Source organism: Ovis aries, chromosome 7, assembly GCF_016772045.2.
Source record: "Ovis aries strain OAR_USU_Benz2616 breed Rambouillet chromosome 7, ARS-UI_Ramb_v3.0, whole genome shotgun sequence".
NCBI classification, from domain to species: Eukaryota; Metazoa; Chordata; class Mammalia; order Artiodactyla; family Bovidae; genus Ovis; species Ovis aries.
Genome location: NC_056060.1, coordinates 98532904 through 98547155, shown reverse-complemented (window position 1 = coordinate 98547155; position 14252 = coordinate 98532904). Strand labels below are relative to the sequence as shown.

At 42.2% G+C, this 14252-nt stretch overlaps 1 protein-coding gene and 1 long non-coding RNA gene across 5 annotated transcripts in view; one reads left to right on the top strand and one right to left on the bottom strand.

Annotated features, from left to right (window-relative positions):
- The window catches only part of TTC8 (tetratricopeptide repeat domain 8), a 59431-nt gene extending 58038 nt beyond the window's left edge, over positions 1–1393 (bottom strand). For all 4 annotated transcript variants that reach the window (XM_027972112.2, XM_042252845.1, XM_027972108.2 and 1 more), the window contains exon 1: positions 1267–1393. In XM_027972112.2, coding sequence (XP_027827913.2) covers positions 1267–1368 — 102 coding nt within the window. In that variant the 5' untranslated portion in view covers positions 1369–1393. The remainder of the gene's footprint in view (positions 1–1266) is intronic.
- Positions 1394–1901: 508 nt separating this feature from the next.
- Positions 1902–7597, top strand: LOC132660090 (uncharacterized). The gene is made up of 2 exons (XR_009601314.1): positions 1902–2119; positions 6676–7597. It is a non-coding gene; the product is annotated as an uncharacterized LOC132660090 (long non-coding RNA).
- The last annotated feature ends 6655 nt before the right edge of the window (positions 7598–14252 follow it).

Genomic DNA, 14252 nt, shown 5'->3' with positions numbered 1-14252 from the left:
TTTTTTAGCAGTATTTCTGGGACGACTGTGCTAAGAAACACACTCGGAAAAATGCTTGCCTATGGAAATAAGAGTCTTATTAACCAATAGGAACTAACCCAAACAGAACCTAGTTTAGCATCCCCACTAAGGAAGATTGTTCTAAGGGAGATGTGCTGTCTATCTGAAGGCCAAACTATTCTCCCTGACAGGCTCTCCACTATCCACTTGCTAGGAGCTAAGGCAGAGCGGAGCAACAATTGTCACACCTCCGTGAATGTAACTCTTATCAATTTTCCCTTTTTCTCTAACATCCCCAAGCCAACACCACTAGAGGAAAAGCTGGGGAACTCGAGCTCCATACGTACATTTTGCATTTACTCGAGGCACTTTTCTCCTTTTTTGGCCTCCTCCAGAACTACCTGACTACCGCAGCAGTGCCCCTCTCACAAGCGGCATATAACCGTTTTCACTCACTTATTTAACACTGTACTTTATTTAAGAGTAAACTACAATCAATGCCGTCATTTCCTTCTTTTAGGGGGATTATTTTTCTCACCCCACCCTCCTAATAATAAATGTATCTTTTCCCTTCCTAGGTTCTCATTCCCCTAACTTGAATTGTTTGCCTCAAGCTGCACTCAAGGCCCAGAATCCAAAGCTCCCCAATTTTGGACAACCATCTTAACAGGAACTGGAAGGATTATACGTTTGATCCAAAAGAAAACAAGGCAGCTATTTCATGGGGGGGGTGGGGGGGGCGGGGAGTTACAGATTTTTAAGTTTATACATAACTGTTTTGGAAATTAAGAGGTAACAGGCAGCGAGCTTAAAAGCCCACCTCTACGCAAGAATATACGCATCACCGACTCGATGGACCTGAGTGTGAGTAAACTCCGGGAGTTGGTGATGGACAAGGGAGGCCTGACGTGCTGCAGTCCATGGGGTCGCAAAGAGTCAGACACGACTGAGCGACTGGACTGAACTGATACTCAAGAATGCAGGACCTAACAGAGTTCATCATCTTTTCAGCGACATCTGAGGGCGGTCTCCTAGCTGCTGTCTTTCAGCATCTTTCAGCAGCTGAAGTTAGCGGAGGGCGCGGTCGCCGCAGTCAGGACCCAGAGGCCGCGGTCCCGGAGGATCTGGGCTCCACGCGTCCGTGCTGACCACAGGGTCACCCTCGCCCTGCGTCCTCCTCCCTGCTGCCCCCTCCCGGTGGGGTCCCGGGGAGCCCCCGGAGCCCTCTTGCCAAGACCCGCAGTCCCGGCGGGGTCCGGCCGGTACCTGGTCACAAGGGGACTTCTCCAGCATCTGCGTGCACAGATCGGCGCAGAGCTGGAACCTCCTGCGCCTGAAGTAGCTCCAGGCCAGGAGCAGCGGCTCCATGTCCAAGCCCGGCGCGCCCGCGGGCGGGGGCGCGGGGCCGGGGCCGGGGCCGGGGGCCAGGGCGGGTGCGGGGCGCGGGCCCGGCGGGCGGGGGGTGCTGGGGGCCGGTGGGGGACGGGCCAGCGAGCGCAGTGCTCGGGCTGGCGGGAGGCGCTGGGGGCGCCGGGACCGGGGCGGCCGTGAGGGGCGCGGGTGGGCTCGGGCCTGCCGGGGCGGGCGGGGGCCGCGGGCGGCGGCGTCCGGTCCCGCCCAGCAACGCTCGGCGGCGGGGGCTTGGCCCGAGAGGCGCCCGCCTCGCGCCCAAGGAACTGGGACAGGGAAACGCGCCGCGGGCGGAGCTCGGCTCTGGGGCTCGCCAAGCCTTGGCTCCAGAAACTGTGCACCTTTGAAAAGGCGACCTACTTCGTTAGTTTCGAGGCCGGTACCGCACCCAAGCGGACAGGCACTGACTGAGACACCTCTACTGGGGTCCTCCGCCCGCCCCGAGGACCCCCGGTTGCCTAGCAACCGAACTCGCGTCCTCCGCCAGTGCCAGAAAAGTCCCGGGAGCTGCTCTTCCAGCAGTAGCCACTGCTCTTCCAATTCAGACATTCTTATACCCCTGTCACTTACCCCTCCGACTTCAGAAACACAGGGGACACCTTTCTTCAGCAGCATCCTGCCCACCAGAACGCCAAGCCCTAAATCCGCAAACACTCCAGTCTGTTTCTCTTAAGTCCTTCTCGCCGAGTCTTGGTGTCCCAATGAAAAGGTACATTGAGAACTGCTTATTCTCAAATGTATTCTCAGTATATTCTCAAATTCTTCATTTTACAGATGAAAAACTGGAATAGGCTCAGAGAAATTATTAATGTGCTGTTACATGGAGTTAAGGAGCTGGATTGTTATCTGGATCATTACAAACTGCTAACACCATTTGTTAATTTGAAGATGCCTTGGGGTTCTGGATTTATAAATCAGATATTTTTACTAAACAAAATAATGTCAGCAAAAAATAAATTTTTTAAGGAGCTTTTAGAAACGCCATCTCCAAGCACTTGTTTGTCAAATGTTCACTTGTGCACAGTGATTTCTTTATACAGTTCTAACTTCCCTCTGGAGATTTACACAGATGACAAATATTTTTAATGATTAGGAAAAGAGACATGAGACCAAGCTAAATCCAGGTTAGCTTCATTATGTAGGGCCAGGGGATCTTTTTTCCTTGCCTTCTTCCTACCACAGTGGGCGAGGCAGGAGAAGAAATAGTAACTCAATATTGAAGAACTTTCTGATCAGGTCTAAATCTCCTTTAGAGATCAAAAGCAAACTGACAACAGCTCTTAGCAAAGATAAATGATAATTTTCTCAAGTCACGAGGGTACCACAATGACATTATGTTGAATCCAGATATATATACCTTTCATATATATCAAAATGACACCTTTCTAAACTCAGAAATGGGTTGTGAGTAGTTTTTTCTCCTTTACTAAGCAGTCTTTCTTGAATTTCTGTATCTTAGAGGCAATTAATTATCAGAACTGTGATTATTCCAGTTATGTTTATTGCAATTACTCCATTTTTGTTTCCCTGGAAGTGCTTCTAGAAATGTAACCTGTTCCAAAGCAGCAGCCCATTGCTTCTAGGGTTCAGGTTTTTAGGGCTGTGCATGCTGGAATTGGCAGTTGGACTCAATATTTCATGGGGCACTTTTTTTTTTTTCTGGTGCAATGTAAGTGGTTTCTATATAACTGATTCCCAACCCCTGTTTCATATTAGACAGATTTTCTAAACACTCAGTTCAGTTCAGTCACTCAGTCGTGTCTGATTCTTTGCCACCCCATGGACTGCTGTGCACCAGGCCTCCCTGTCCATCACCAACTCCTGGAGTTTACTCAAACTCATGTCCATTGAGTCGGTGATGCCATCCAACCATCTCATCCTCTCTCGTCTCCTTCTCCTCCCACCTTCAATTTTTCCTTAGGATACATTCAGATTCATGGAAAAGTTACAAAGATAATACAGAGAGTTCCTGTATCCTCTTCACTCAGGTTTCCCTGCTGTTAAGGACATTACTATGGCTCATATGGGAACTTCCCTGGCAGTCCAGTGGCTAAGATTCCGTACTACTAATACAGGGCACCCTGGTTCAATAGCTGGTGAGGAAACTAGATCCCTTGGACTGCAAGATCAAACCAGTCAATCCTCAAAGAAATCAATCCTGAATACTCATTGGAGGGACTTATACTGAAGCTGAAACTCCAATACTTTGGCCACCTGATGCAAAGAACTGACTCATTGGAAAAGACCCTGTTGCTGGGGAAGATTGAAGGCAGGAGAAGGGGACGACAGAGGGTGAAATGATTGGATAGCATCACAGACTCAATGGACATGAGTTTGAGCAATCTCCAGGAGTTGGTGATGGACAGGGAAGTCTGGTGTGCTGCAGTCCATGGTGTCACAAAGCGTCGGTCACAGCTGAGCGACTAAACTGAACCGATGGCTCATATGACACAAAGAAGGAACCTACATTTTTCTAATACAACTTTAATATATGTATAATTCCAATATTGTTAGATAAATTATTCTTAAGATCTCAAACTTTTCCAGATAATTTTATAGACACATCACATGTCTTCTTAACTCAATCCTCTTAATAACTTATTTACTCACCAAGCATTTATTGAGTGCCCACCTGTACCAGACACTTTCTAAACTATGAGGATGTAGCAAAGACTCTCCTCTCTCATGGAAGGGAGAGAAAGTTATAGCTCTCGGTAAACTTGGATAGAGGAGCCTGGAGGTCTACCCACCATAAGGTGACAAGGTTCGACATGACTAAGCAACCAAACCACCACCACAAACTGGCAATATAAGGATTTTCCCTTAGCATGTTGTGAAAGTGAAGTGTTAGTTGCTCAGTCGTGGCCGACTCTTTGGAGTCCCATAGACTATAGCTTGCCAGGCTCCTCTGTCCATGGTCTTGTCCGGGCAAGAATACTGGAATGAGTTGGTGTTCCCTTTTCCAGGGGATCTTCCCAACTCAGAGATTCCAGGTCTCCTGCATTGCAGGCAGATTCTTTACCATCTGAGCCACCAAGAAGTCCCCTTGGCTTGTTAGAGTATCCTATCTTAAACCACACTCCACAGTACACCCTTAGACACATCTCCGTTAGAATATGGGACAAGACAGGCTAGCACCACTATTATTTAAGATTGTGCAGAAAATTATAGTCAATGCCATGAACATCATAATACATTTGGTTATTGGAAGGGCAGAGCCAAAGTTATTATTTGCCAAATGCAGAAAACTGTCTTTCTAGAAAATTTTGTTATGCAGGAAAGCTCTTGGTGTTTTTTTTTTTTTAATGTGTATTTTGTATTCCATAGTTTACTAGACACTGATTCAGTGATTTTTGAATGCTACCTTAATTGTATTGCAAATTATAGCATAGAATGAATGCTGTTTCTGGATTGTCTATTCAAGGTTAGTGATATGAAGGTCAATATTTAAGAAAGTATATCACAGCTTTAATTACTATAGCTCTCTTTATAAATCTTCACATTTTCTCAAGTGTTCAAGCCTATGTAAGCCTTTATTCACAGAAAAGCTATTTTATGCCATAAAGTTAGTCACAATCAAATATTACTGGCATTTCAAATACTTGAACAATAATTTTTCCTAAATTGATGGGATGTATTCTCTTCACACTCTGTTACTACCATTATAATGTCCAAGTTGAAAAACGCTGTAAAACTAGTGACTTCCCTGAAAATAATAAAATGCCTCTCGATTTCTGTACATGAGCTACCTTACATTGACCTCAAATAACTGACCATCAGCCAAGACCCATTTTCTTCTCTCTCGTGACTCTCCAATGAAGTCGTCACCTGGTATTTTGGCCAAAGACTCAGAAATGTGAAAATACAATGGTTCAACGTTCCCTTTTATTCTAAATTTGCTTGTTTCAGTCTGAATTTCACAGGCAATTAAACATCCCTGAAGGAGAGCCTCTAGGTGTTCTTAGGAAGGTTTATCGAGTCTCTGACTCATATCACACAGGACAGCCTAAACAGTTTTAAACTAAGCCCATAAAGAGAGGCTGATTGCATTCAATTGCTTTTTCCATCAAGCTTCTTGTACTCTGAAAATCAGATTCTGAAGTCTGAAAACAAATTAATTTCAACAATTGAAGTAAGCTTAGAACTCTGTTGGTATAAATTCTATTTATGTGACAACCACTTCTGGCTCCATCTCATCCTCATTCCAATGAACATGATCTGAAAGAGTGCCTTATTTCTACTCATTGGGAAGGGGTCATGAGGATCCTTCTAAAATTATTTTTAAAAAGAAAAATAAACCTAGTCTCCTTTTTTAGCTAAAATAATGGCATTTTGATCAAACCAAAATCTACCTATCATATGGCATTTGTATACAAGGAATCCTGGTATAAAAAGTTTAGATGCAAACTGAAAGCAGTGGTTTTCAAAGTGCAATCTGCTCTATATTCTTACCTCCCTGCTTGCTACTTTGGTCCACCACAAGGACACTTACGCACACTCAAGGCAGAAGGGCAGTGAGTAAGGCAATATCTTCGATTTGGCTAGAGTACTGCTCTTTAAAAAAAAAAAAAAAGTTCTGAAAGGCTCTAACGCTACCATCCAAACTCTCTACCAAGATCTGAAGGTCCTGCAGGTCCTAGCTCCCGCCTGCTTCTCTGGCCATATCTCAGCCCCTCTGACTTGCTTACTTGGTTCACGGGCCTCCTTGCTGGTGCTTGTCTGGGCTTAGGGTAGTGTTTGCTGACAGCCACACTCTGCCTCGAGGTAGCCACCTACATCACTCTGTCCATTCATAGAATTCCCCACTGATATATCACTTTATTAAAGAGGTCCTCCCTGGAAACCATTCCCATCTCATTTTCCTGCCACTTTTTCCTTTGCAGCGTCTGTAACCACCTGACATATTTTACATGTATGCATGCATATATTTACCTCTCTCTACCCTTACCCACTCTTCCCCAGAAAGCAAGCACCAAAAGTAGAAAGCTGACTGCATCCTCAGTGCCTAGAATAGTGTTTGGACATAATACGGGCTCAAAAAAAAAAATTCTGAATAAATAGCTTTCCTTCCAATAATGTTATACTGAGTAATGCAAGTTCTGGTTTACTATTTAAGTTTTAAGATCTAACTATTAATTAGCATCTTGATAAATGTTAAGACTTGGTAGTATAGATTATTTAACTGAACATAATACCTTATCATCAAACCAAACATAAAACAGTCATCTCAAGAATTCCTGCACCTTTATTCCAATCTCTTCACAGTGCCTGGCCTTGGCCCTGTTAGAGTCAGTAACAGAGCGCTGCCCTACGGCATCCTTCCCAGATGGAATTCGGAGAGAAAGGCAATGAAAGGGAATCCAGAGCAGTCGTGTGCCCGGCACACCTACTCTCATTCCCAGCTGACCGCCCATCCCTGAATGCCTGCTGGAACCGGAGAAGGTTGAACAGTGAGAGCTAACTTTTCCCTGCACGGTGGAACATATTTTTGTCTTCTCGTGAAAGTCCCATATTTATACTTCCTGGCGTTCCCCTTTTCCCTCCCTCATATTCTGAAAAATTTTCCACTTTACTCTGGACGTTCCAAAGTTTTAAGCATTTATAGAGTTTTGAATTCCCTTACATAATTCCTTTTCCTGAGGATACTGTGGCAGACTGTATTACTGTCCCGGTTATCCATTTATCCCCTCCTCTACAGGAAGGTTAAACCTCTACCCACCACTGCCACGTGACTGCCCTGGCCCCGTTGACATTGGAGTTGGCCACATGACTTGCTGTGGTCAATGGATTATGAGCAGAAAAAAAACACAGAATCTTCTAGAGCCTTTATGGTTGTCTCTTGCTTTTTCTCCTCTGCTTCTTCAGCCTGAGTTTTAGGATGAAAAGACGGATTGAGCCAAGCGCAGCCAAGCCACAGCTCTGCACAACTGCCAACGTGCAACGTGAACCAGAAGGAAAGGCGATTGCTGAAAGTTACTGAGACGTTTGGGTCATTTGTTACAGCAGCAAAGCTGACAAACACTAATACCTTCATCATCATTTCTTTGTCTCCCATAATTAGATTTTGGACATCTACTTATACTAATTAGCAAGATGTCGCTAACTCCCACATGAATGACACTACTAAATGGTACTGAAAGTCATATAAAAAAGAAACATAAATAAATACCCTGGTCCTAGATTGAAAGATCAGATACTGATGTTTCAGTTCTCTTCAAATTACCCTGTAAATTGTGTTTTTTTAATAACTAGAATAGTTGAATCTGACAATCATCAGGAAGAGTATCTTCCCACCCCTAAAAGTGAGAAAGAATAATTATAAGGGGGGATTTGCCTTACAAGACATCAGAAACCTACAGTAAACCTACAGCAAGGAGGTATCTGAACAGGTTCACAGAGAGATCAATGGGATAGAATAGAGAAGCCAGACATGGTTACAGATAAGTGACAGCTTAACATATGACCAACATGGTATTTCAAAACAGTAAGGAAAAGATAGCCTTTCCGGCAGATTGTGTAGGGGATAGTTAGCTTTCCGTTTGGGGAAAAAAATGAGTCAACTCACCAGTGTACAAAAATAAAGATCTCTCGGTTAAAACAAACTCCAAAAGTAAAAGAAAAAAAGTTAGGAGGACTTTTTTTTTAATCTTGGGTAGAAGGAATCTTTACCAAACACACCCCAAAACCCAGAAGTTGCCATTGAAAAGATAGGCTTATTTGACTATAAAACCCCTTTTAAACTCCTATAAAACAAAAGAAACTAAGAATAACATTTTCTTTAAAAAACTGTAGGAGAGAAAGTATAAACATGCTTGGAGTCAAAACACCTCCTATTAATCAGAGAAATAAAAATGAAAAGCAGCACTTATTTTTCACTCAGTAGATTAGGAAAAGTTAGAAAGATTAAAAAAAATTGTGTTGGTTAGAATACAAAGAAACCCTTTCATGCCCTATAGGCTTATTGGGGATTCTGACAATTTCTTTAGAAAATAATCTAAAGATGGAAATACAGAAAACCTTTGATCTCACTCTTACTTATTTGGTATTTTTTTTTAATCTCACTTTTAGAAACTTAGCTTTCAAGGAGAAAAAGAGCACACCCTTAATGTATCTTCAATTTTTATAGTGGAACTCAATGTACTACTTTTACAATATAAATTTAAAAATTAAGTATCACCCTTCCAGTCTCCACCCCATGTGCACCTCTATTCTTTTTAATAGCCTTACTCGTTCCAGGAATGTCCTCCTCCTCCTTTACGAGTTATCTACCTACCAAAATTTAGGCCCAGCTTAAACTGTTTCTACTCACTAAATTTTAACATTCCTTTAGAGGATACTTGTGGTCCTACCTTACACAACATTTTTTATATCCCAAATTTAACCCTGGGCTTCCCAGATGGCTCTGTGATGAAGAATCCGCCTGCAATGCACGAGACACGGGCTTGATCCCTGGGTCCGGAAGATCCCCGGGAGAAGGGCATGGCAGTCTTCTTGCCTGGAGAATCCCATGGGCAGAGCAGCTTGGCGGGCTTCAGTCCATGGGGTGAAAAAATAGACACGACTGAGCAACTGAACCACAGCTTCAACACTGCTGCACACCCTGGGCTCGAGTCTGGGCCCATTTCTTTAGGCTGCTGCGGGTGCGTGGCGTTCTTTACAGCTGAGCCGCCTGGGGAAGCCCCGCTTTTAGGCTAATGCTCTGAGTAACTGTTAAACTTGTTCAAGTTGTAACTTGAAATTTCTTCACAGCCTTGTAGCAGGGAGCTCAGCCGCGTGCTCTGTGATGACCTAGAGGTGTAGGGTGGGACGGAGGCCCGGGGAGGTGCGGGTATCTATACGTTCACCGCGGATTCCTGGTGATGTATGGCAGAAACCAACACAGCACGGTAAAGCGGTCATCCTCCAAGTAGAAAAAACAACATAAAGTTCCCTCTTCACAGACCTGCTCAGGAAAGAAAGGGGAAAAACAAAAAAGGACTCACTGAATGATGAATTCAATGAGCCTGTTTACCCTGTCAGCGTCTAAAACTCCTGTGACTCTACAGCTTCCGCTGTGTGAACCCTGTCGAAATATTTGTCAACAGAAACGATCAGATATTCTTAATGGTTACTTTTCATAGCCAAATTTTTATTTACAGTCCTGCATGTTGCCTGATTTTTAAAAATGAATACCAAAGGATAAAAAAACCAAACTCTCAGCAACAAAAATTAATTTGCAGGAATGAATGTCTTTTAAGATGTGCAAGTATTCAAAATACTTCATTGTGACCTTTTAAAAAAATTTTCAACCTGTAACAGATTAGCTGATTGTCTCTCGAACAAAGTTGATTACTATGAATGAGATTTTTATTCTGAGCATTCATAGAGAATGCTGTACAGAATTTAATAAATATCATAAACAGACTAAAGATATTGCCACAAGCATTTGTTAATCAAAGATTAAAATAACATTCTAAGGCAATAGTGTGTAATCTTTTTATTACCACCCCAATCACCCCTCATCAAAGGCATGCCTTGAGAAATTATGTGTACCAAACTATAGTTATTAATTTTCTATTTATTTGTCAATGCTTATGAATAAACATTTTATGTTAAAATTTCTTTAGTATTCCCAAGATACTAATATCTTGGGAATTAATTAATTGTAACTTTAAAGAGGAAAAACCCAGCAGGCACCACCTTAACCAAGCCATCAAAGTTAACCAGTAATGGAACACATAGTTTGCATTTTTCCTCTGCATACTATGTACTGAGATGGATACAACATGGTTTTTTGTTTTGCTCCCAAAAATGTGTAACCTGAATCTAGTAAAGAGAAAACATCAGATGAAACCAACGGAGCAAAATGAATGATCTGTATTCTTCACAGTGTCAAGATGATGGCAAAATAAAGATTCAGACATTTCTTTCCAGATTTAAAGAGACTTGAAATTTTAATACAGCATGTAAATAGAATCCTGGGTCAGATTCTAAAAATTTTCCTATAAAGGCTATTAACTGGACAAGCAAAAGCAAAATTCAAATAAGATTAATAGTTTAAACAATAGTATTGTATCAATGTTTATTTGGTGATTTTAATAATTATCCTATAATTATGGAAGAGAATGTCATTTTGGAAAACAATACACACTAAAAAAGGGAATTATGTCTGCAAATCACTCTGAGAGAGTTTACACACACACATGTGCATGTATATATACCTGTGTGTGTATACACAGATTTCCTTACACACACACGGGGAGAGAGAATGGTAAGGAAAAATATAAGTGCTAATATTCAGGGCATCGGGAATATGGATACAGAGTAAAATGTACAGAAATTCTTTCATCATTTCTAACTGTCTAAAATTATGTCAAGGTTAAAATTAAAAATCGGAAGAACACAAAAACTTCAGATTGAAATTAAGTGACCATTGTATCCAAGGTGAGGTTTAGTTCAAAATGAGCTGATATTTTAGCTTGTGCTGGAAAGTATACAATTGCCTTTCTATAGTTGAAATTGTATTAGTTTCACAGGCTTCTCATGATCCAAAGGCCCCAGAATGAGAAATACTGCTTTAAATCATTGTTATTGTCATCCAGATTTCAAGTTGGATTTTGGAAAAGGCAGAGGAACCAGAGGTCAAATTGCCAACATCCACTGGATCATGGAAAAAGCAAGAGAGCTCCAGAAAAACATCTATTTCTGCTTTATTAACTATGCCAAAGCCTTTGACTGTGTGGATCACAATAAACTGTGGAAAATTCTGAAAGAGATGGGAATACCAGACCACCTGACCTGCCTCTTGGGAAATCTGTATGCAGGTCAGGAAGCAATAGTTAGAACTGGACATGGAACAACAGACTGGTTCCAAATAGGAAAAGGAGTACGTCAAGGCTGTATATTGTCACCCTGCTTATTTAACTGATACGCAGAGTACATCATGAGAAACGCTGGACTGGAAGAAACACAAGCTGGAATCAAGATTGCCAGGAGAAATATCAATCACCTCAGATATGTAGATGACACCACCCTTATGGCAGAAAGTGAAGAGGAATTAAAAAGCCTCTTGATGAAAGTGATAGTAGAGAGTGAAACAGTTGGCTTAAAGCTCAACATTCAGAAAACGAAGATCATGGCATTCGGTCCCATCACTTCATGGGAAATAGATGGGGAAACAGTGGAAACAGTGTCAGACTTTATTTTTGGGGGCTCCAAAATCACTGCAGATGGTGACTGCAGCCATGAAATTAAAAGACGCTTACTCCTTGGAAGAAAGTTATGACCAACCTAGATAGTATATTCAAAAGCAGAGATATTACTTTGCCGATTAAGTTCCATCTAGTCAAGGCTATGGTTTTTCCAGTGGTCATGTATGGATGTGAGAGTTGGACTGTGAAGAAGGCTGAGCACTGAAGAATTAATGCTTTTGAACTGTGGTGTTGGAGAAGACTCTAGAGAGTCCCTTGGACTGCAAGGAGATCCAACCAGTCCATTCTGAAGGAGATCAGCCCTGGGATTTCTTTGGAAGGAATGATGCTGAAGCTGAAACTCCAGTACTTTGGGCACCTCATGCGAAGAGTTGACTCATTGGAAAAGACTCTGATGCTGGGAGGGATTGGGGGCAGGAGGAGAAGGTGACGACCGAGGATGAGATGGCTGGATGGCATCACGGACTTGATGGATGTGAGTCTGAGTGAACTGTGGGAGTTGGTGATGGACAGGGAGGCCTGGCGTGCTGCGATTCATGGGGTCACAAAGAGTCGGACATGACTGAGCCACTGAACTGAACTGAACTGAAAACTTTTATAGAGTCTTAGAGGAATTATGCCTCTGCAAAGTTGACTATTTGCTTGCACATTGCTCTTAATGTTTCATCAAAGAAGTTTAACAAATCCTTTTTGAATTGCAATGCTGCTGCTGCTGCTAAGTCACTTCAGTCGAGTCCGACTCTGTGCGACCCCATAGACGGCAGCCCATCAGGCTCCCCCATCCCTGGGATTCTCCAGGCAAGAACACTGGAGTGGGTTGCCATTTCCTTCTCCAGTGCATGAAAGTGAAAAGTGAAAGTGAACTCGCTCAGTCGTGTCTGACTCTTCGCGACCCCATGGACTGCAGCCCACCAGGCTCCTCCATCCATGGGATTTTCCAGGCAAGAGTACTGGAGTGGGGTGCCATCGCCTTCTCCATTGAATTACAATAGCCATTAGTAGAACAGAATGCTGAGGTATTGCCCTTGTTTACAGAAGTCTTCTAAATTCACTTATTAGCTCCGGTGGGTTTGGGGGGTGGACTCTAGGATCTTGTTCTTCTGAAGGTCGTTTTTTTCCAGAGATTTTCTCTTTGTCTTTTCTCTTTTCAGTCGTTGTCTGTGGTACGTCCGGGAGTACGTGTGTGTAAGTTCTAATACCTTTGAGATTCTTTGAGTTTCTTGGATAGATGGTTTGTAATTTTTCATTAATTATTAAAATTGTTTCTTCAAATGAGTCTTCATGCCTGTTTTCGCTCTTTTTCCCCTCTGCTGCTGCTAAGCCACTTCAGTCGTGTCTGACTCTGTGTAACCCCATAGACGGCAGCCCACCAGGCTCCCCTGTCCCTGGATTCTCCAGGCAAGAACACTGGAGTGGGTTGCCATTTCCTTCTCCAATGCATGAAAGCGAAAGGTGAAAGTGAAGTCACTCAGTCGTGTCCCACTCTTAGCGACCCCATGGACTGCAGCCTACCAGGGATCCTACTATTCGAAAGCTATTCTACTATTCGAATAGTAGAATCCTCCGTCCATGGGATTTTCCAGGCAAGAGTACTGGAGTGGGGTGCCATCGCCTTCTCCCTTTTTCCTTATGAGACTCCAGTTTCACGTGTGCCCGACAATTTGACATTGCCTCACAGCCCTTACATGCTCCGTTCTCTTTTCTCTACTGTTCTTTCTCTTCGTGCTTCATTTCGGACACTTTCTAATGCTTCAATTTCAAGATCACTAATCCTTGAAGCGGAGGTGCAATGTTAAGATTTTACTTATACATGGTGTCGCATTTGTTGACCAAAATACTTTTCCCAGTAAAGTTACTAACTTTAAAATATATACGGCATTTTATTACTGTCCTTTATACATCCCAGTTTTATCTTCTCTTAGCTTCCATGATCATATCTACTGTTTCTAAAACTGATGTATCTATAACTGGCTGTATTTACCTAAGAAATGTCCTCCTATATTAAAATTAGCTTAAGACTTAATACTTTGCACCTAAGTTTGCTTTTTTGAACAACCCATGATAAATCTGCTTTTTTAATCTTCCCTACATCCATCTGTTAAATGTAGTAGTTGTCAATGAAGGGTAGAATTTAAGAAAGTCTCATTTGATGAGTATGTTTATCCTATAATCCTTTTGTAATTTTTTAGATATGGCACTTAATTATATTAAAATATGTATCTATAATTCACTTGTTTTTATTTTTAAAAATATTTCTTTTAAAAATTATTTTGTTATTCTTATTGCTATTTTATATTTTATTTTTTAGCTGTGCTGCGTGGCATGGTAACTCCCCAAGCAGGAATCAAACCCTCTTGTATTAAAAGCAGAAAATCCTAACCACTGGACCTCCGAGGAAGTTCCACTTTTTACTTGTTGTTAAAGGTCCTTATGGCTTTATCTTGTTCTCTTCTCTTGAACGTAAATTCTTCAAAGCACAGACTGTGAGTTCATTTTCCTTGATTACTCCTTCATATAACCAAGCCCAGTATTCACACGTGGGTGCTCTATTTATGTTTGAGATGATTGTGGTGGTGGTTCTTAAGCTTTTTCTCTCTTTGGCATGCTTTCGAATAGTAGAATTTTTGGTGATGTATTAGAAGGCATTAGGAA